The following is a 24,269-nucleotide window of genomic DNA, read 5'->3' as shown; positions in this document are numbered from 1 at the left end:
GGCGGCAGCGCTCCCTGCCGAGCCTCGCCCGCCCCGTCCCTCGCTCCCGCTCTGAAGCCTGGTACAGGCAGCGCCCGCCAAACCGCCGCCGCCCCCCGCCGCCCCCGCAGCCGCGGCCCCGCCCCGTTGCGAAGCAAGCGGCGTCCCCGGTTGCTGGGGTGGCGGCGGCGCGGCCGGGGCCGCGCTGAGGAGCGATCCGCAGCCCGGCGCTGACCGCGGCGCGCTCGGCTGTGCCGGCGGCGGCCCCGGGGCGCTGAATGGAGCCGAGCGGGACGGGCGGCGGCGCGGCGCGGGGGCGAGGCCTCCCCGGCGGCCGCCAGGACTGGGCCGGCGGGAGGCGGCTCGCCGCTGTGTATCCTTCCGCGCATCCCGCCGCGGGCCCCGCCGGGGGCGAGGGGCTGGGGCGGGCCGTGAGGGCGGCCCTGGGGCGGGTCTGCCTCGGGAGGCTCTGCCTCGGGAGCGGCCGGCCTCCCCGCAGAGGGGCAGGGCCCGCGGGGCGCCGGGGCCGTCCTGCGCCCTGCGAAGGGGGGAGTGGGCCCGTGTGGGGGCCGTGTGGGGTGGGGGGGCACGGCCCCCGCCCTGCCCCGCCGTCAGGGGTCGCCTCAGGGGCGGCTCGAAATAAAACTTGCGCGTTTTTTTTTAAACTGCTGTAGAAAAGTTGGCTTCTCGGGCAGCTTTGGAGTGGTGGCCTTTGTTTTCCCTCTCAGAGAGAGGTACTGCCGTTGGGAACTGTATTTTCCATCCTAACTTGGGGATCCTTGTTTTCTTGAATTTAATGAGCAGTACTGATACAAGTTCTAAGCTGCACCTGTACAGTGCTACTTAAATCATTAATGAAGTGAGGCAGGACTGGTCTTGCACTGTGGAGAGCTTTTCTCCAGCGATATTAATGAATTTCAGTATAAAAATCTAATCCTTTAGATTGGGAGGGTGGCTGTTCTTACTATTGAAACATTTTCCATGTGATAAATGTTTCCATGTGTTAGATTTAGATAATAGCAGGAAGATGTATCTTCAAATACACATAATAAAGGTGAGATTTTTCATTTGCAGATACCATGAAAGGTGAGTGCAAATCTTCTGTCAAAATCACTCTGAACTTTAAAATGCAATTACATTTTTTTCTGGATAAACATAAAGTTAGGTATGACCATAATATACATTTGTGGGACCAACTGTCGTGTACTTAGTCAAAAGGCATATCAGTGTTTTGTGTCTCATGGATATTTTCCCGTTCCTGAAAAACGTATGTGAGTCAATCATGCAGGCTTTTAGTCTTCTAATGAGCTGTTTGATACAGTTTCCATTGTCCTTAACACAACGCTAGGGACAGAGCTTTACCATTTCATTTTGAACAGGATTTAGAAGAAGAACGTCAGGCATTGAAAGAAGATCAAAAAATGTGTCGGAGTAGGGCACAGAAATATTTGATAGAGACAAACAGAAGAAGGAGGTAAGTAACTAGGGCTTCTTTGGTGGGAGATTGTAAAAAAAAAAAAAAAAAAAAAGGCGAGTCAAAACCTTGAAACAGTTCAGTATATTTCTACTATTTGCACGTTCACATTGTTAAATAGCCTCACTGCTTTGTTCTAGAGGAATCTAGGCCAAAAAGTTTCACCAATCCAGTTTTTTGCTATAGGACAAATAAAATATAAAAAGAACAATATTCTGAGTTACTTGCTACTTCTTGGAAACTCACTGTAGTCACCTCTTATTCTATAAAGTAAAGGTAAGTAGCGCTTTCATTTCATGGATCTGCATTTCTAGTATTATTCTGGTTTTTATTAGCTTCAGTGGGTGTGTGAAAAATGCATTCAGATGTACAGTACAGGTCAGCAGGCAGGCGGTTGTCGTTGCCTTCTGACGTGTATGCTTTTCCATCCGCGTGGCGTAACAGCTGCACAGCCTCCCCTACGTGGTGGGCCTTTGTGCTCCCACTTCCCAGTAAACACAATGCAAAATCTTTCCAGTACAGGATTATATTTGTAATAAAGTTATTCTGCATTGTCATTTTAAACAGAGCTTTGAACGTTCTGCCTTTCCGCATACATGACAATGCAAAGTCATGAAATACCCTGTGACAAATGGATTAATTAAATTATACATTGAGATGTTTCAGTGAAGTGCCAAAAACTTTAATAGGCATAGGGGTTTTTTCCTTAGCATTGAGATCGCATGCGCACATACTGGAGACTCGGCTCTGTATGCTGCAGAGGCAGCTGGGTTCCTCCCTGAGACAATTCAGAGCAAGCCCCCAGCCTCAGACCAGCTTCCTCTACCCAGTGTTAACTCGTTAATGCTCATCCCCCATCTTTCCCATGTCAGGTGATTTCTGTCGTACAATGTTTACTTATTGAAACACATTGATAACTCATAAGAGAGGCAGTAGATACTGGTTACACTGCCATTTTAGCTTGACAGTTATGTGCTGTCAGCCTATGTTTGGAAATATAAAGAAAAATGGTATAAGAAGTATAATCACCTCGGAATGATTGAAGACAGTGTGTGACCCACAACCTTTGCAGATAATAAACTGAGTCTCAGCTGAAAGATTAAATATCTTGTTTGGTTTTCTGGAACAGCACCACTGTAATATTACGCACCTCAGATGAACACTGTTTATTGTATTACTGATCTTGAAATATTATACTGTAATGTAAAAGCAAATGCCAGACAGCCTGCATATTTTTGATAGGCTGGTAGAGTTAAACTAATACTCATTGATACATAAATACATTTCCATATGAATTTCATTGCAGCCTTAAGAAACACAGTATAAATCCAAGTTACTCAGGTGAGCCAGTTAAAAATCTAGGTGTGGTATTCATAAAATGAAATTGTTTCCATTTGTGATAATTGAGAATGGCATAACTGTAAACATAATAAGCAGTTCAAATGGAAGTCTGTGATGACAAGTCTTCCCCTAATAACTGAAAAGGAGTTAGTTGTCTAATGTTAGAAAAGTAGTAAGTGCATACAGTATTAATAAGCTGTGAAATATAATTCAAAATTAAGGGTCATTGCATATATGGAGGAAAAGAAATTTGGAAATAAAAAGTTCCTTGAAATTGAGTATTTTTTTTCCTGACAGTTGTGCAGGTAGGAACTGATTTATGTTCTAATGGATCAACCATCAGTTCATGTCTCAAAGTTGTGCATGAGCCAAGATCCATTAGCTTTGTAACACATGTAAAGGTGTTAGCTATGATGATGGTTTCTCAAGGGTAGCATGACTTCCTTAAGCTCCACATTCTCACCTGGCAGCACCCTAAATTCTCTCTCTGACAGGGCTTACAGGCATGTATCAGAAGTTATTCTTGGCACTGCTGTTCTATAATTTCAAAACTGAAGTTGTTTCTCTTGTATTTTTTTTCTTTCAACATACAGAGAGTAGACATGAGTGCACTGTGAAGTATGACAGTTTGTTTTCTACTTCTGACCTTCACACAGAATGGTTGAGGTTGGAAGGGACCTCTCAAGGTCATCTGGTCCAACCCCCCAGCTACAGAAGGGCTACCTAGAGCTCGCTGCCCAGGACCATGTCCAGACAGCTTTTGAGTATCTCCAAGGATGGAGACTCTGCAAAGTCTCTGGGCAACCTGTGCCAGTGCTCTGTCACCCTCACAGTAAAACAAAAGTATTTCCTTACGTTCAGAGGGAACCTCCTGTGTTTCAGTTTGTGCCCATTGCCTCTGGTCCTGTCACTGGGCAGCACTGAAAAGAGCCTGGCTCTGTCCTCTTTGCACCCTCCCTTCAGGTATTTATGGACACTCATAAGATCCCCTGACAGGGTTGGTATTGATCTGTTGTCAATACCTCTAAAATGCAGCAGGTTCAGCATTAAAAAATTCTGACCAGATGTGCTCAGTTAATGGGTTTATTAGTAAAATACAAAAATATTACTTGCACAGAAAAAAGCAAGTATAGCTTTGCAAAGCAAAGTCTCGGTAACTTAAGTCACAGATCTTTTTCAAAGTGAATACTTAAAGGAACCCATATTCCTATCCTATCTGATGCCATCAGTTTCTTTGCATCTCTGGTACTGACCAAGCTCCTTAGTTTTGTGTTAACAGCAGTGCTTCAACACAGTGAACGACCAGCCTACTGCTTGTCTTTACACAAGTTGCAGGAATATCAAGAAAGTCAATCCTTTATTGGATCACTAATACATGAAGTTGCGATTTCAAGATCAGCTTAAGAATTAAATATGCTCCAGGGCAGTGGGGACAGGTATTTTTGTTTAAATAACAGTATTCCAGAAATAAGAGCTACTGGCTAAACACATACTTGATGTAAATGAATAGGATATCATATTTTGTGTTTATATACCACAGTACTTTTCAAATACCAGCTGCCGATTTTCTGGGGACTGCAGCCATCCTGCTGTTACTGCTCAATGCAAAATGTGTATCCCATTTTACTGTGATGTTACTGGTTGCAGGTAGTTGGTTGTGGAAATAGAATATCTCCTCATGCAGTTCTCTATGTGCGTTTTTAAATAAGCCTTACAGTCAGCTGGCTTGGTTCAGTGTTTTGAATTACCTTGAAATCTGAATAGCTAATCCATGTGTTGTAATTGGGCAAGGAAATGCTTTCGTCGTTTACATCACCTCCCAATCTATTCCCATTATTGCTGGTTTTTCAAAAATACTTTATTTTCAACATATGCACAAGCTTTGTGCTCCACCTACTGGCTGATTATCATTGATTATTTAATAAAAGCTCTAAATTATTCATCAGTGTTGTTGATACAGAACGAAAAGCAGTCTAATTCCAGAAATGGGAGCAAAATGTTAGCACTTGGTAAACAGAAAGGGCAAAGTGTTAAGAATTTAGTATTGCTTTCTACATCAGAATGAAACCGTGAAAAGTAGTGGTCACTGTAAGCATGTAGACCTGCAAACCAGTATTGCCATTTCTGGTAACGGGCCACAGGATTGTGCTGAATTTGCAAGGCCTCAGGATGGACGCTTGCCAGGCTTGCTCTCGCTGAACTTTTCTTGACCTGCCCACAGCTTTGTTTTGCTTGCTTTAGCTGTAACAGCAATTTCTCTAATTGACCAGGTGTCTGTGGCTAATTTATTTTGCCTTTGTTTATCTTTTTATGGTGTGACCGTAGTTTTATATAGATAGCAGTAACAAGCAGTTATTCTATGTAGCGAATGAGATATTTATGACTCTTAACATAATGATGTAGTGGAGGGAAATACAGGCCTGGTACGATCGCAGAGGCCTTGAGAATCGGAGGTGCAGGATGTGGTGTAGAGGAGTACAGGCAGGGGATGATAAGAGATGGCACACAGGCTTGGCACTGGAGACCCCATAGCTATAAACAACTCACCGATAGTCGGTTAAAGAAATGCAGACCTAGATCTGACAAAACTGGCTTTAGCGGTAACAAAAAGAACAAAAGAATAGCATGTAGTATGTGTAAAAGGCACCATGTATGGAATATTTGGAGGTACTGTGGAGCTGCAGATTGATGAAGAAAGAGCAAAGGTGTAAAAGTGTGTTAGCAAATATAAAAATTACTCCAAGTGGATCCTGAGGTGAAGAAGAAGAAAGCATTAACATGAACATCATATTGCTCCTGGTGAAGGAACTCCAGATGCTGACAGCTCACTGTAACACCCCAGCACCACCAGCATGAAACTACCAGCCTTGGGATGCAGAAGAGCAATGGAAGCATGAGCATCAGGAAAAGGGGCAGAAACTCAGTGTGTGAATAACAATTCAAAAGTATTATCACTTTTATTGAGGCTTTCTCTGTATGGAAGTATTCTAAGTGTATTGTTATTTTTTGGTAACAATTATATCTGGATTAATAGGGATTAGACTCTTAAGATTTTAATTATGCTAACAAAAAACATTCTTGGCTTTTTGTAAGATATGCTTACTTTTTGCCCATAAATAAGATTTAGAGTGTAGCAACTGGTGGATAGTGCAGGCAGCCCTCCTGTGAACCTTTAGGGCATTTTGGAGGACAGCCCTCTGTAAGCCCTAATGGCATTGTAAGGGTCAGTCCTTCTGAAGCCCTTACAGCAATTTGGGGCCGTCCTTTTGTCTTCATCACATGATAATCAGAGAAGATGAGGGAATAGAGTTAATATGTGTCCCTATGGTCTTAGTAAGTATCTCACTTAAAAAAATTGATTTATAGGCAACCTCTGCAGATCCTTTTAAGGATATACGGTGTGTTTCCTGTTTGCCCATGAAGGGCATTTTGGTTGTGACACCCCATTCTAGCCTTTTATTGAGCTTGCTGTAGTCATTAAGTATACAAGTACTCACCTACCTCAATTTTAAAATTATTGTGCACTGGTTTGCAAACATGATATGGCAATGCATGAATAATATCAACTCATTATCAAAAGGTTCATTTCATAGCATTGCATATGGACTGTATATATTCCTTTTTTTATTTTCATCCAAGGTAGTAGTAAGTACTTAGTCCACCTGGGAATGTAGCATCCATCACTTCACTGTGAAGATAATTTAATAAAATTAACCAGGAAATAGTTCCACCATCTGGTCATACTGTTTTTAACATAAAAATGCCTTCCATATAATGTCTGTATATGTGAAACTGCTAAATATTTTAAGTGTCGTATTCCAAATTCACTATAAACATTTTGGCAGCCATTTCAAAAATTGCTGCACCACTGGGTTGTTTATAGTAGACAGAAAAACTGGGTTAAAAAAACACCGGTCAGGAAATTCTTCTGCTAACTCTCCATCTTAAAACTGTACTCTTTTGCCAATGTTACATCTGTGATATCAACCTAAGCTGGTGGCTTAAGGAGAGTGGATGAACAAACATTTGCTTTAACTGTTTTTCTGCAAGATGTCAATGTGCATTTGTAAAATTATTTATTTTACATAATGCACCTGGGTGTCACAATTTACGTTCTGTGAGGGCAAGAAGTTAATGATGCAGGCTTCACTGAATGTCTTTAATGCATTTCCTTACATTTAAAATAAGATCCTTTTTCTCCCTCACGTCTTAATCCAAACCAAATAGTGATCATGATGAGCTGTGGTGAAAAAGACCTCTTGCATCAGCATTTGGACTTGCCCATTTCCAGCTATATGGAACAACAGTCTCTTTTTTTATGCCAGTTATTAAGAATGTGGAAGAACGCAGCTAAGCCATACTCCAAAATCGTTTAAAAAATAAATAAAAAAAGGCTCTGTCAGAATTTACTCTTTCCTTTTTGGAGTTATACTCTGGAATTACTCCAGGTGCAAAGTTGTAGAATTTCCCACATGTCTGAATGTAACAACTACAGTTCAACTAAAGGCCTTCTTGAGCAGCTTCTAGAAATATTAAGGGGATCAAGAGGAATGTGTTTAAAGTACTTACTAGGATAAGCAAGTCTGTTTCCTCTGGTGTGATTTTCCTATTTCTTGAGTCAGGATAAAGATGTAAAATATTGCGGATTTCGTTATCAGATTTTAACATGAGTGAAATACAGGAATACTGACAGTTGATAATGAACTCTAGTTCTACTTTTTTAGTTCTAACTTCTGGATTGTATGAACAATTAAAGTTCCTGTCAAATTTTAACCAAATTGCAATGTGACATTTTATGTGGCTAGAGTTCTCTGCAGATATTTTCTACTTTTGGGTAACTGCTTCTCTGGCTTAAGTTCATGCCTCAAGTGAAGCCATTCCTGCTTGCTGAAAAACTGAAGTTTGCAAATGAAACCTGCAGCGTTGGGATCATACTTTAATTTAATTGTTTCTCTTTGCATAAGTCAATCTTCTGTCTTATCCTTCATTTGAAGCTGTAGAGTTTTATAACTTCATCTCTAGAAGAAGCATTACCTTGAATTGTAGAGATTCACCCAAATTTTTGAAAGTGTAACTATGAAGTGTCATTTGCAATAAATAGGTTGTAAAAATAAAATAAGCTACTGTCTGTTTACATTACAGGATGTAGCTTCAGCAGTTCTTATGATCCAAGACAATTGTGAGGAATACCACTGCTGGGACATCTGGAGCTTTCTGAGGGGAATGTACATCCAAAGTAGAAGCAGTAGTTGCTTATGTTGTTCACTGACATTTTGATTTCTCACCTTGGAGACCATTAATCTGGAGTGCTATATACATTAGCAAAAGCAATGGATCCTTTCGCACATTTTGTCTCTTTTCATATGCTCCACCACTGTCTTTCTTGAGGTTAACACTGGCAATATTGTAGGTGTCGTACTGAAGAAAGGAGATCAGGTGTAACACAACTTCCAGTTTCCCCTTATGATATGGGGAGGAGTTTTAAGGAGTACTCATAATGATGACAGGAATGCAAGTATGTAGTCTTGGTGATTTAAGGTTTGAATAGCTGCATGGGATCTGTTTACAGTCTGTTTCCACTTTAAAGATAATATATATATAGTCTTCACTTTCTATTACTGAAAAGCAATAATTTGTCCATAAAATTGGGAAATCTCAGTCATTAGTTTCAGTACGTTTTGACAACCATGCATATATGAATTTTCAAAACAGTGAAAGTTCTTTATGTCTCTGTCGGCTACGCTTTGGCTCCCAGGTGGATTAAAGTGGATATTCCTGTAAAAGTGTGTACTTGGGAATTAGTTGGGTGTTTTTCTATTTTTTACTATTGTGCAATTACAGCCTTTAGACTTTATAAGATAAAGCGTACCTCTTTCAAATTATTTTTCTGTTTGTTTTCACAGCTGATCAGTTAGCACTTTGAAGGGATACTAGAGAAGGTCCAGTTGAATAGTTTAGTTTGAACTTTTTCCCTGAGAAGAAAAGGGAAGAATAAATGAAATAGCTTAAGGAGTAGCTCTGTTAAGTAGCAGCTTTGCTCCATTAAGCAAGAAGGTCTATAAAGCAACTGCAAGTGATTAAAGTTATGGGAAGGTATCTTATTGTGACGAGAGAAACAAAGAACATCTGGTTCAACATTGCTACCTTTCTTTCCAGTAATGCTGGCTAGGAGTGGGACCCTACCTAGTGTACTAGTGACCTGTCAAATCACATTTCTAACACAGGGAGAACTTTAAAGATGGGAAGCTTCCAGTTGTAGTGATCCTTGCATGGCAGGCTTTAGAAGTTTTACTTGAAGAGTTATGTATTTAAGTAATTTTTGCCTACATAGGCACTGTGCCAATAACTTTATTGGTAGAGGGTATATTTCACTCAAGGAGCTAATTTAAGTTGGTCAGCAAAAGTTGATGATTTTGTCCACAGGAATAAAAATTCCACATAGCATCATCAAACTTGTGCCTACCAAAGGAAAATTTTGTGATGATGGTTGTTTTCAATTAAAGCCTGATTTGCTTTCCAGCCGGTAGAAGGACACATTTAGCATACTTGATATTAACAACTGATTCTGTCAATCATAGTTTCACATTACTGTTTTATCCCATTTTGGGCACTAATCTGTCTTTCAGGAAGCTTCTCAACAACTAGAAGCTGATACTAACTCTTACATATTTATAGGTAAAAGCTGTAGTTCTTTTGTCTTATTTCTGAATAACAACTTTTAAACTGTTACTATTTCCCCGACAGCTCGTGAAAGGCGCACACACACACAGCATTTGCAGTTCACCATCCTATCAATCTGCCCACTGTGACACGTTTAAGTGGTACTGTAAAGAGTGTGGCAGAAGTCACATTGGTGGCAAGAACTGGTTGAGTCTGCGTGTTAATTCACATATAAGAAAGAATCAAATCTCTGCTTGAGGCTAAAAAATAAAAAGATTATGGTGTGTCTCTTCTTCATCACCTGCTGTCCCATTTACATTCAGACAAACCATAAAAATCCAGCTGTGCTGAAGTTTATAGTATTTAATTTGTAGACAAGCATGCTTTTGTACTAAAATTGCAAACTGATAAGCAAGTAAGTTACTAATATTTCAGTAAATGTAATTAGAAAACATAGGCATCATCTACTTTTGCTTCTTAAATACAGAGCCTTTGAAGAAAGACGGAAGCAGGAAGAAGAAAAAGAAGAAAGATTTAGAGAACAAGTTCTGCAGCAGAGGAAAATTAAACTTCAGGAAGCAACTGATAAATTCCAGCGTGTTCATCTGCCTTTTTCTCAGCACAAGCAAATAGGTTTGTAAATTAAAATTTAAGCACTATTCCCAATACAAGTGTTTTTCTATTAATAGAATATAACTGAGGCAAACAGAACAATTAACTTCACTCTAATTAATTGAATTCATTAGTATAAGCAAAACATAACTGACAAGAAGCTCAGATCTGATACATACGATGAAAGTGGAAAGAGGGAATTAAAAAAAAAAATCCTAAAATTGTATTGTGAAATATTTCATTATATTCCAGTCACAGTAAGTACATTACCTCCTTGAGATATTGTGACTGCCTGGGTTTTCCCCACATTTTTCACTGCAGTGTGCTTATTGCTTACAATACTGTGCTTTCACAGCTGGGTGCAAGGTGTTACAAAGCCACTGGAAGTTACTAGGATAGTATAATGATCCCCTATTTGAATCCCTGAATATGAAGTATTCAAGGATGTGCATTTTGTTTATGATTAAGTAAAAGTAGTCCTAGCATATACTAATGCATTACACAACTTTTGCTGAATTAGTCAGCTTTTTAAGCTGTTCTCTCACTGCTGGGAAGCAATGATCACTTCAACTCAGTTCCTGCTTTCTTGGAATCAGTGCAGATTGGCAGGAGTTCTTAACAGCATCAGCCAAGTCTGATTTCCAGTCAACTTTCCAGTGTTGAAACTCTTAAGATATGGTATATTACTTAGGTATTCTTTAGCAGATTTACTCTCCCAACTGTAATTGCGCCAACTGTGAGGTAATGTCTCTGACTTCAAGATCAAATGTCAGATTAAAATAACAAAATAGAACAGTACTGGTTTAGGGCTTCTTCATAGCTCTACTGACAGCCCAGACTGTGTAGCGATATAATGAATCACAATTTTTTTTCTTGGTTTTCCTTTATGGAAATTCTGCTTCTGCCACTTTCTACCCTACTTTTGCTTACTTGAAAGAGGCAACACCTTGTGTCTATCTGGACTCTTTCTTTCTCCACTGATTTGATTAGTAAGTCACAATTTGGCCTCTATAAAATATCTGGAAGCCATAACTCTGGCTTAGTGGAATGATCATGAGCAGAATAATCATGATGTAAAAATAAAGTTAGTGCTGGATTTTTTAACCACCTACTTTTTCAACAATGCAGTCTAAAAACAAATAGCACAACCGTTGAATACATGTGTTACTGTAAACACTTGAATAGACTGGGGTTTTGTTTCAGAGGAACTAGAGATGCTCCAGCATGTCTAATGACGCTAAACCACTCAGTTTATTGTAACAGTCTGGATTTAGGCTTCCAAACTTAACCAAACCATTTATGGTAAAATATTCCAATTTTAAAAATATTTTTTCCATTGTTTTTTTACTCTAATCCCTCTAGTCCCGACAAAAGCAGCTTTTCAGTTAGAAGAAGCTCTTGAACAAATTAAAGGATCAGTTTTAACACCAGGACTGTGCTTGCCCAGCAGAAACAAAACCAACTTCAGGTAAGCATTTCTGTTTACTCTGATGATCAAAGGAAGTAAATTGCTTAGTGTATTCAATAAACAGCAGACAATTACTCTTTAAGAAATTGTAGGCCATTTCTCTAGTGGCAAAGAAAGCATTTATGTGAACTGTTCCAATGAAACATTATGAAACATCCTTGAGTTGTTTGTGTCTATTTGGTAAAACAGCAGAGGAGATGACACACATCTTTTCCCTTCAGCGGAATTCTGGGAATAGTTGGGACTAACCCAGTCCCCATTCAGTTATAGCCTGACTCAGATTGCCATGGTTATCAAACCATCTGCTGTTCTATGAAGTATAAAGTAGTCTGTCTAGATGATTTCTTATTCTCAAGCAGATTTTTTCTTTTTGACATTCAAGGTTAGTTTAGTTTGTATATTCATCCCATGATCTTATCTTCTTTCCAGCTCTCATTCCTTTAAATTCCTCATCCTCTATATGTATCTTGAGCATCCCGATAAGTTTCACCTGCAGTTTCGTTTTATATCACAACATACAATTTGAATTGCATATTTTTCACTCTACCCAAGCACTTTTTCTAAGATACCTTGACTTATCACAGAATGTTTCTTCATGCATAGTTTATCTGCTGTATTCAGTACTCCTTCATGATTGTCCCCTTCCTAATCTCTCATTTCTTTAACGTTTCAGTCCAGGGTTTTATTTTGTTGTTGCTGCTTTTGTTATTACTGTTATGATAATTATTTTCTGCATGCTCTAAATTGTGCAGATCTTCAGAATAGAGATAAATTCTGTCTGAAAGGGGTCTCCCTACTTCTAAGCTTCGGTGTGTTCTTCATTGTGACATTAATATTCAGTTTGATTACTTTTCTACTGCTGATTAAAACATGTTTGCAGGCAATAAACTGGGCAACTGAGAAAATACTTCATACCTCTCAGAGCTAAATACTCATGCTATCTGCCAGTCAACATGCATGAAGTTCTGCAGCTATTACACTGGATTGACATAATAAAGGAGGATTGCAGCCATAAAAACAAACAAACAAAAATTCTACCTGCTAAATATAAGTTGAATTTATGGAAAAAAATGTAGATGTTTCTGAACCCTGTCTCAGGGTTCCTGATCGTTTGTCTCATTTCACTCATAGGCTTGATAAAGGACAGCAGCTCAGTGACTCTTCCCCCTGCCTTTATCATTTGTTTCTTTATTTTTCATCATTCTTCAGACTGCTCCTTGTGCCTCAAGGGCTCACAGCTTTCTCTCAGGACATCTTCAAACCACTTACCATTTCCTTAATTTCTTACAGTATAACATTGCTGTCACTCGTATTATATTTGCATGATTTTAAAAATTCACTGTCCTGTAATAATGATAGTGTGTTCTTTTCCTGATTTTCATTTTTATAACCTGATTTCCTAAGGAAATTATATTTATACATTCATATTCTTTTCCAGTTTGTGTTCCCCTAGTAACCAAATTTGACAGAGAGCTAAGAGTCTCAAAGATTATTCTATTTCTACAAGTTTGAAATTGGCAATTGAGCAAGGAAAAAACTATTCAAACAAGTGACCACAGCATGAAAAAGGCTTAAAAGTTGAGTCCACATTGACCTATTGGCAGGTCACAAGCCAGTTAGTATGGATAAGACAGCACACGAATATCTTGGAACCTGCCACAGAATGTGCTGCCTCTTCCCCAGCTGGTAACTAGGAGGCTTGGGTAGGAACCATATTGGGTGGGTGAAGGAGGATGTAGAGAATATTGGGGGCATGGAAATAAGGGAAAAATAACTAAGTTATTGCAGTACAGGCTTGTGTGTAGGGGCAAGGTATACAGGTTAATATGAAATAAAGCTTTGCTTATTCTAATACTAACAATTTGTCCTCCCTCCTTGTGACAGAAAATACTCTATGCATTTTTGTCTGCATCTCACACAATCCCTTACTAAACACTGAGACGCAAACTGAACACATGCTATGCAGCACAGATTCTTCTGGTCTTCTGCAGAAGATGTTAGTGCTGGGTTGTTCCTGTTAGTTTTGGTCTGGGTGCCATAGTTTGTGTGGGTCATAAAAGTGGCATTTCTGTGTTTTCAGACTTGGTTCCAAAAATTGTGCAAAATTCTCTCAGAGGGCAAATAAATTTCTTGCAAATCAGTACAGCAAAGTAAGCTTTGATACAGAAAAGCATTCTGAGAAGGTTCTCAGAGGTGAAGGTTCTTCGAAACTCACCAGTTCTGAGCTGTAAACCTTTAAAAATGTCTGATAATTCCTTTAATTGGAAATTTTGGAACAGCTAATAACTAACTCAGATGAGGTAGTAGATCCCTTTCTGTATTTCTATCTCTTCTTACACTTCTGTAAACACTCAAACCAAAAATCTTGTATCATCTTTAGAATTCACGCTCCCTCAGAAATAGAATGTGTAGAATTCATTGACAGTCCCCTTTTAAAGGAAGAAATGAATACTGTATTAAGTATTCAAGATACTTATGGCTGCAAACCCAACTGGATATAGGTGAATTTTATAAGATTCTAGAATTCTCCACGTCTATGTTCAAAAAGTTGTAAAAAATTAAATTAAGCAATGGAGACATATTACCTCCTCTTGGAGAAAGGCAAAAAATCCTGGAACACCTAATGAGTGAGACATTGTATTCTGTGGTTGCCGTAGAGCTACTCTGCTTCTACTACGGTTTAGTTCTTAAATGCTGAAGCAAAGATTTTGGTCAACTCATTAGCTGACAGGGATTGGGATGTGTGCGCATTAGGTGCGTAAATGGTGTGCTGCTCTTTGTACAAGATACATTTCCCTGTTTGTGTTTAAAAACACTTGTATTTGATTAGGTTCAGTCTTGGGATAGAAACTTAATTATTACAAATCAAAAATGTTCTCTCAAAAACGTTGGAATGTAGAAACTTTTATAAGTATAAATGGTCTAAACATCCAAACAGATATCAAGAAACTTCTCCCTGCCCAAAAAAAACCAACAGATTTTTTTGGGGGGGCCAGGTGTGCATCAGTCTGGTTGACAGTAACAAAGTCTTTAAAAGTGGATAGGTACAGAATGTTTTTGGATAGGGAGGATATCTCCCATTCAAAAGAATACAGAATGCAGTTTTCTGAGTTCTATAAATAAATACGAGAAGTTGTTCTCACTTTTTGCTATCAGCCATCTCATCAGAAATAATAAGTTCCTTTTTAGACTCTGCCAAATATATATCTCTTCTTAGGTCAGTGCAATTAAGCCAACTTTTTTGGAGTAGTGTATAAAATCTTCAGATAAATAACAATAATCTTGATGGGATGAAAGTTTCCATTGTCCATTGTCCTAAAATTGTGTTACGAGAAATACAGAAAAGGTCTCATTAGACTAGTTACCCATTTGACACAGATGTACTAAAAAGAAAAGTGATTGATTGTAACAGGGAGTATAATTTTAGATACAGAAAGAGAATGAAACAGATGAAGGCTCAGGAAAAGGAATTGTGGAAACTTAAGCTAAAAAAATGGACAGAAATGAAGGAAAGGGGTTATTGAGCTTCTGTACATGTATTAGACATATGGTAGCCATCTCCAGCTAGGAACAATACATGTTTCCTAATAATGCATCTCTGCTGGATAGGTAGCAGAGGAGGATGAGGTCTGTGTAGATATTGTGTGACTGCACTGTTCCAATTTGCTCAGTAGGGGTGCCAGCTGTTAAGGAAGATAGCTTTCTGTGGCATAAAATAGTCATATCTTCTTATATGCAGTTCCTACACTGCATATTGCCCATATATGAAAGGAATCATCATCACCATCACCTTCACTAAAAATGAGGATGGGTAAAATGTGCGTGGTAGATCATCTTGCTTGACCAACCTGATCTCCTTTTATGACCTGGTGACCCGCCTGGTAGATGATGGAAAGGCTGTGGATGTCATTTACCTGGACTTTAGCAAAGCCTTTGACACAGTCTCCCATAATATTCTCCTTGGGAAGCTGGCAGCTCATGGCTTGGATGGGCGTAGTCTGCTGGGTAAAAAACTGGTTGGGTGGCCGAGCCCAGAGAGTAGTGGTAAATGGAGTAAAGTCCAGTTGGTGGCCGGTCACGAGCGGTGTTCCCCAGGGCTCTGTTTTGGGGCCAGTCTTGTTTAATATCTTTATCAATGATCTGGATGAGGGGATTGGGTGTACCCTCAGTAAGTTTTCAGATGACACCAAGTTGGGTGGGAGTGTCAATCTGCTGGAGGGTAGGATGGCCCTGCAGAGGGACCTGGACAGGCTGGATCGATGGGCCGAGGCCAACTGTATGAGGTTTAACAAGGCCAAGTGCCGGGTCCTGCACTTGGGTCAGAACAACCCCATGCAACGCTACAGGCTTGGGGAAGAGTGGCTGGAAAGCTGCCTGGACGAAAAGGACCTGGGGGTGCTGCTGGTTGACAGCTGGCTGAACATGAGCCAGCAGTGTGCCAGGTGGCCAAGAAGGCCAACAGCATCCTGGCTTGTATCAGGAATAGTGTGGCCAGCAGGAGCAGGGAGGTGATTGTCCCCCTGTACTCAGCGCTGGTGAGGCCGCACCTGGAATACTGTGTCCAGTTTTGGGCCCCTCACTACAAGAAAGACATTGAGGTGCTGGAGCGTGTTCAGAGAAGGGCAACAAGGCTGGTGAAGGGTGTGGAGCACAGGCCTTATGAGGAGCGGCTGAGGGAACTGGGGTTGTTTAGTCTGGAGAAGAGGAGGCTGAGGGGAGACCTTATTGCTCTCTACAACTACCTGAAACGAGGTTGTAGTGAGGTGGGTGTTGGGCTCTTCTCCCAAGTAGTTAGTGATAGGATGAGAGGAAATGGGCTTAAGCTGTGCCAGGGGAGGTTTAGGTTGGAAATTAGGAAAAATTTCTTCACGGAAAGGGTGGTCAAGCATTGGAACAGGCTTCCCAGAGAGGTGGTGGATCCCCATCCCTGGAAGTGTTCAAAAAACGGGTAGATGTGGCACTTCGGGACATGGTTTAGTCTAGTCTACCCTTAATTGGTTTAGGGTGGACTTGGTAGTGTAGGTTAATGGTTGGACTGGATGATCTTAAAGGTCTTTTCCAACCTAAACGATTCTATGATTCCATACTTCCATAAGACTAAAGCTTGATCTACCTGTGAGCTGGTGGGTTTTGGTGTGTGGGTTATTTCTGCCTTTTTTTAAGGCCTACCTTTCTTATTGGTTAAAGCTACTTGTTTCTTGTTTTGTCATCCTTGATATGTATCTAGTTCTTGCTTCTTGTTTTCCAAAGCTTGGTTCCTATTCCTAGTGATCTTACCCAGCCTTGTTCCAATTCTATCTGCTTTTTATTCTTGAACATATCTTGTTACATACTCCCTGCCTTCCTAGTCTCTGATTGCACATTTTCCTTTTCCTTTGGCTTCACATGCTTCTTGGCTTCTTTGATTCCTGGATGTCAACCAGCCCCATGGTTCTTGCTAATTCTCATCATATAGAAACCTGTGTTTTCTTCTGTCTTAACTTGGGCTCACTCTGACCACAGTACCCAGTTACACTAGCTACTCCAAAGATGTTTTTTTTTCTCAGGTAGCAAATACAAATTCTTTATTGTACCACATTACTGACATTACATGTCATCAGTAGAGTTGGGCTCTCTAGATAGTACAAAGCCTTCTTGCTATTTGAAGTAAGGGAATATCTGACAGCATCAGTATATAGTTATCCTCTGTATAAGCCAACCTTATGGAAAAATAAAGGCCATTTTGCTTGTTTTTTTAAAGAAAACCCCTCCGTGTTCCATTTCTGTAAATGACCAAGCTGTTGGCTGACATTTTCCAGAATAATTCAGCCTGAGGCAGTCACCCAACAACCCAATCACAAAAGTCTGACTATTTATAAATAACAGAAGAGAAGGTTTAAACTGGAAAGCGTTGGACAGTTTTAGATAGCACTAATAGCACCGCCTGTAGTTACATATAGTATAGCTCTCCTTCACTTGCCAGGCATTTATTGATGATGTGTACTTTTGGAAAGGAACATGTTTAAAAGTGTACAGTTGATGCATAGAAATAATCCAAAGTAATAAGTTATTTGCTTGCATCAAGAACCACAGATGACACTTCATCCTCATCAGCATCTAGAAACGGTTCTTTCCATCAGAAGCAGATTTCAGCAATGGTTGGCTGGGATAAAACAATACAAGAGAGCAGTAGAACAAATATGGATAGTAACCAACTTCTCTTCCAGAAAAATGTGAAAGAAATGCAGCAACTCCTTGAAAAACAGCATCTCAGCAACTTGGAGGTATGATATTTTCATGTGGTTCATTAAATGATGCTTCTAAAATGTAGTAGAAAGTCTCTTGAATGTGATAAAAATGAAAGGTCTGTTAAGCACATGTTACCAAGTAGACAACACCTGAGGGCACACTGCACTACACCTTACCAATAGATTATTCGTAGTAAAATTACACATATTTTTCAGTAAGAAATCAGAGATCTTTAAAAACGTTTGTAACAATATTATCACAAATTCTTCAAAGATATCTGTCATGTTGTCTTTCTGTGAACGTAAGATTTTTATGTCAGACTTCTTAGCTCTGAAGTAGCTAGACATTAATCGCAGGAGTCTTGTGCTAGCTCCAAACTTAAATTGGTGGCTTACAATTCACACTTAAGTTTCTGCTTTGCTGATTGCTACAGCTCAGCACAAAATGCTATAGTAGTATAATTATGATAGGTCAAATACTGGGGTTTTTTTTGTTTCTTGTTTTTTTTTCCTCAATGTGTGGTGATTTCTTAGGGATTGACTTCAAGTCTCTTGAGATCCTTTTTTGTCATCTTTGGAACAGATGCAGGTGTTTCAGTAACAAGCCCATTAACTTTCTGCCTCCATTCCCAAAATCAGTTTCAAAAGTCACCTTAGAAACACAGTGAAAAATCAAGAACTGAGCTCCAAATTGATTTCTTATAACTGCACTTTTAAGTGTGATTTTAGGTCTGCCAGTGTTGTCTTTGATTTTGGAAACATTGTCTTTGATATTACATTTTTTGGAAACAAGAGGACATAATTTTGGACTAATTATTTTATTTTATAGTATTATCTACTGGTATCTGGACTCGTGGTGTCTGAAATGACCTTGACACTATGAAGCACCATCCCTTTATATTGGTGATGGCTAGAGGCATGGGATCAGTGGTGGCAATAGAGCTAGCGCTTTTCCTTTTAATATGTCTGTATGGATAACTTTTGAAAGACTGTATACAGTTCAGATATATTTTGAGTTCTTTGACAGTGATGTTTTCAGGCACATTCATCTCTGTCTTTGTACCGCCTTTGTTCTGATGGGTATTCATGAGAATCTTGAGCAGCTGATGGCTAACACAGAAAATCTCACTCAACTGGAGTAAATTTCAAAAAGGTTGAGGAGACAGAAAGTACAGTTTGTACTGGCAAGGCTGTTGATTAGTGTTCAGTCTTATTTCCAAGCATAAAAGAAGGAAGAACAACAGTCAATTTATAGAAGACAGCTGATAAAACTGAATTCTAGATACCACTTTCAAACAAAATACAAAAAGGTCTGAGCTTTTTTTTTTTTTTTTTTTGTTAATACCACATTGCACGTTTCATTGGTATAGTGTGTGCAAATCCCTCCCTAAATGACGATGCTGAATTTGGCAGTAGCTGCATTAGGACATCTTAGAATTAGGAAAAAAAATGCAATATTTTTGAGAAAAATGTATAAAAACATTCTTCTTAATATATTGTAAGACAACTTTATTTTGTATTTTATTAAACACAATTATCACATTCTACTTGAATTCTAGGGAAAAACTGCTGTGAGTCATGCATGATTTTTACTTGTAGTTTTTTCTAAATGTTATCATCAGCTTTGGGCACTGCATGTAATACAAGGATTTCTGTTTACAAATTGATGTATTTTTGAAAATGCTTTGGTCCTGTAAAAAATTTTGCTTTTTTTTCCAGAATGTATTTTTCTGCTACCACTAGGGGTTGCTCAGCTTCTTCCCTCTGATAAATAGTTTCAAATTATAAATATTTATACTTCAAACATTTGGACTTTCTTTCTTGAAATTACGTGCTTTGGCCTCTGATTAGAAAAATAGTCAAGAAGCTATTGTCATTGTTCTAAGGCCTGAGTTTGGAAGCTTAATACTTGGACTGAGCTGGTGTGCATGTGCATTGTGACTTCCTGTGATGTGAAATAGTATTTGTAATACTCTTACTAATAAATTTTATAATTTAAAATTATTTATAATACTCTTACTGACATGAATAGGCTTTATTGGGCTTGTTACTGTCTGCTGTCCAAAGTAATTTCAACAGTGTTTGCCTTTCTGAAACTAATGTCAAAGTATTTCACTGTGCACATGCTTTGCAGTCTAACCATCCATTGAGATCCCTTGACCTCTCTTTGTTTCTGTTTTTACAGGCCCAGCAGGATTATAAAGATTCCTAAAATTCTTTTCTTTCCTACAGGGTAATAAAGTTCTATGTAGGCCCTTACCAGTAGATTTGGTGTGTTCCCTGCTTTCCATCCCTAAAAATTTGTATTTTTGTAACAACCAAAATCAAGGTTTTTAGTGACCCTTCTACCATTCTCCAAAATTATTTTGCTTGAAATATTGAGAGCCGTAGATTTTATTTTGTGCAACAGTTATGTCTGAGCCAGTACATCAAATTGTTATTTGTTACATGTCCATAAGTACATTCCGTTTTGAAGAAATTAATATTGTTAAGTCCATTCGCGATCAAAGGCTTTGTTGCACAGTCCTCTCCTGGTTTTGTTGCAGGCATAAATAAAATCTTTAAGGTGGAGCTGGTAGCACAGTCTTTAGCTAAAGCTGAATGCAGCTTTTCACCAAAAGATGTTACTCCCAAGGCTTTATCATTTTTCCAAATGCTAACTGTTTATGTTGAAATTTTCCATTTCTGGCACCTGCCTTGAACTGAATAATTTAGAAAATTTCCATTAAAAGGGCTCAACTGTAACATGGAATAGTATTATTCATATATCTTTTGTCTTTTTCTTTTCAACACCTCTTTCATTTTGTGGCCATACAAAATTGTTTTGATCCGTACAATATTTTTATGCTCTTCCAGAAAAATACATTATGCTTGAATTAAACTGTTTGATTGACATAACATTTTATCGCTATTGTTTCACTTTTTAAACAAAACACTTGGAAGCAAGAGCTAATTCACAGACAAAATAGGCATAGATTACAACATGGAGGTTGTATTTTCCTCTTCCCTCCTTTATATGACCATAATTAGGTTATTCCAGTAGTATCTGTGAAATCCAAATTTAAATCCCTTTCTGACTGATTTGAAGCAGGAATTTTACCTTGGCTCTCCTTTTTTTCCAAGCATATTGTGCAGTCATTGAAGTACTCAGTATCAGTCTTTCTATGGATACTGTTCCCCTTGGCAAAAAATGCTTCAATATTTATTGAGACACTGACTGGAACACAGATATCATTTCTCAGAAATTGCAACCCAAACCATGAGATCAAAGAGTTATATTATCTTGAATAGAATAAAATTTTTAGCCTATTATACTGTGTGTGTGTTTATATGTTACATATAGAACTAAGTCTCTGAGAAATAATGAAGACTATTTTCTAAGTGATGTTCCACTGAATGAAAGCAGCAGATGCTGCAAACGCATAGATATGGACATAGCTTTACTTTCATGAATGAGCTGACCTGTATGACTATTAGCTGTTTGTGTTACTAGGCTTCTGAGGTTGGACTGTGTCTATGAAATGGAGGTGTTTCAGGTAACTGGTGGAAAAACTTAATTTTCAAGTGCATTTGTAGTATGACTGGAATGAGTTAAACTAGGGTTCCTTCTGCAAGGTGTATTGTATCAGTCTAACTCTTCAGAGGCATAGACAAGACCAGCATGGAAAAAAGGAGTGCCTGTGTACAGTCTCTCCCCAGTGTCAAGAACTTGTAGAATGTTCAGGGCTATTTAGTGCGAAAACAGACTCTTAAGGGGAGGGTTAGGATAAAATGGCACTGGAACTGAAGTCACATTTGATTTTGAAGAGACCATTCAAAGACTTAAAATAGGTTTCTGTGGTCACCTTAAATCTAGAAATGTTGGCCATTTTTTACTTATAACTGTGAATGTTAACATCTTTTATGTCGATCACTTAAATTATATGACAAACTTGAGTGATTTCCCTACTCATTTTCCTTTTGGCAAGATCAGGGGGTGTCAGTTTTTATTAGCTTTATAACCAATATTGCAACATACAACTATCTTCCCGTTATTTCACTAATCCAAAATTCACATTTGCTATAAAGGCAAATTGAAATGTATCTCAAGACTAAATTATTCTACCAAAATACTTGAACTTGTTTTGATTGTGTATTCCTCAAGAGTAGGTTTTTTTTACATAAAGTAGTGGTTTATTCCAAGCCTGTGTTGTATAAAATGTCATTACAATCTTCATATCTGGCAATGTGGATGTTCAGTCATTTGAAGAGTGTCTTGCCTCAATTCAAAGCCCTGCTTGAACAGGTGATAATGTAGGATTGAAGCTGAAACAGCACTTTCAGTACAAAATAGTTTGTTTCACAGGTAGATTAATACATTAGTAAGACTGCTCGTGGATAAGTTCAGATTGTTATACAAACAGCATAGCTCACAAACCACAGACACAGGGAAATTGAGAACTGTCATCTAATATATACCTGTTGCTCCTTTACAAGCATATGCTTTTTCAAAAGAATGGCCATAAACGTTAACATGACTCCATTTTTGGGTTTACATTCATACACATATATCCATATATATATGTATCTATGAAATAGTTATATATAGCTATGCACTAAATTATTTTTACCATACTTCATAGCTATTTTTAAGTGATTTGTTTTATTGGAACAGAATAAATTGTTCATAAATGTAGTTAAAGGAGAGGAACAGAGGAAGAAATAACAGTATCTGATCTTTAGTTTACTGCAGTTATGGTAATAATAAAATGTTTGCTTGCAGGAAGGGAGTGGAAGATACAAAAGTTTGTGCATACTGCTCTGTCAGGATGCTATATTGTATTATGATAACTCGGTATTGTCACAGATAGTATATGTCTCAAGGAGATGTTGGGAAATCTATTGTTTTCTCATCAAGATTAAAGTATCACTGTCCAGAGTAATTCTACCCCTTTGAAGATGGCAGAGCTGTGTTTTGTTTCTTAAAGAGATAAACCTCTTTTTGTGAAGTGGAAAGCAAAATAGAATTTAAGTACTTTTTTCTTCCAGTATTCTGCTTCTGTCCTAGCAGGCTCATGGTGGCCTGGGTACACAGAAACTTAGGCACTTTTTTCCATTTTGTACTGTATTAATTATTATAAATCCCTAGCAGCACTTTGGTGGGATTTAGCAGCTTCAGTTTTGCTGTGCAGTTTATGCCTGATACTGCCATAGCTCCATAAGGAAGTATGGCTCACCAACTGGGAAAAGAAGTATTAAACCAGACATCCAGAATTCAGAGGACAGGAATAAGCAGAGAATAACTGGGACCCAGGAGACTGAAAGGTCCTGTGACAAACAATTTGAAGAATTACGCTGTTTCAAATAGCGGCAAGAAAAAAGAATAAATACTAGCCTTTAAATTCAGTAGGCTGTTTAGAGGAAGGTAGATGCTGAAATCTTGTACACTGTAATGTTCCTAAGAGGAATCTATGTCTTGAAAAATATCTGATTGAAAAAATGGAATTTGTAAAACAGGTAACAGTCACAAAATATTTTTTTCAAGACAAGTGATTATATTAATGAAGCACGCAGTGAATGTTGGCAATTACATGAAATTGTCTCATTAGATAAACTTATTTCTAGAGAGGTATAACTATGTATTATTCAAAAATGCTCTTAGATAGATGGTTTAACTTTTAGGTTGCCCTGTGTGAAATCAGGATTTGGACTTGATGATCCTCATGGGTCCCTTCCAACTCAGGATAGTCTATGATTCTAAAAGTATTTCTGTATCTGACCTTTAGGATTTCCTGATGTAAATCCACCTTCTGCCTTGGTTGCCGCTGTGCAGTTCACAGGATAGAGTGGAAGCATGTTAAAAACTGTCCATCTTTGCAATGTATTTACATTGCTAAAAGAAAAGGTAATGCTCTTTAGACAGCAAAAATGTACACTAATTTTTTAGCAAGTCAGAGAGACCTGGTAGGATAGTTCCTCAGCTGAACTAGGGATTATTTTATTTTATACTCACACACTGTGTAGTTGTGGGTCTTTCAGGAAGTGTGTACTGGTCAAATAGTGTTAATAATCTTTTTCTGATGCTACAGCTCCAGTTCATTCAAATCTGTCAACCCTAATGCTTTTCCTTATTCGTGTATTTTACACCAAAATCTGAATAAGAATAAACCAGGAAGACAGATTCTGAGTTTTCTAGAAGACAAAGAAATACTTTCCTCCATCAGTTATTCTTTCCTTCTTTCCCCATAAATCAGACTTTGTTGGAAAGCTTTTCTGAAAAGAATAATTTCAGGATTTTGAGTCTCATCATTCAGACCTTAACCATCAGTGAGAGGGAGGATTATTTCTTTGCTTTCAACTGGAAAAAAATCCCTGAGAATTATTTCCCCTTCATTTCTGTCTCTAAAGTATTGTCTAGAAATAGCTGCATCTACAAAATATTTTTTAAAACATTGTTTCTCCTACAACCTGCAAATTCCAAAAAAGTGAAAATGGATAAGTTTTAACTGATCTCCTTTCTCCTTTTTTG

At 38.5% G+C, this 24,269-nt stretch overlaps 1 protein-coding gene across 1 annotated transcript in view; it reads left to right on the top strand.

The window, feature by feature from the left end:
• The first annotated feature begins 257 nt into the window (after positions 1 to 257).
• The window catches only part of CEP126 (centrosomal protein 126), a 40,101-nt gene continuing 16,089 nt past the window's right edge, over positions 258 to 24,269 (top strand). Inside the window, exons 1-5 of the mRNA XM_075727776.1 lie at positions 258 to 352; positions 1,328 to 1,453; positions 9,942 to 10,087; positions 11,429 to 11,534; positions 17,599 to 17,797. Coding sequence (XP_075583891.1) covers positions 258 to 352; positions 1,328 to 1,453; positions 9,942 to 10,087; positions 11,429 to 11,534; positions 17,599 to 17,797 — 672 coding nt within the window. The remainder of the gene's footprint in view (positions 353 to 1,327; positions 1,454 to 9,941; positions 10,088 to 11,428; positions 11,535 to 17,598; positions 17,798 to 24,269) is intronic.

Source organism: Pelecanus crispus, chromosome 1, assembly GCF_030463565.1.
Source record: "Pelecanus crispus isolate bPelCri1 chromosome 1, bPelCri1.pri, whole genome shotgun sequence".
Taxonomy (NCBI): domain Eukaryota; kingdom Metazoa; phylum Chordata; class Aves; order Pelecaniformes; family Pelecanidae; genus Pelecanus; species Pelecanus crispus.
Note: the sequence above shows the minus strand (reverse complement) of the source record. Positions and strands in the feature narration are given on the sequence as shown.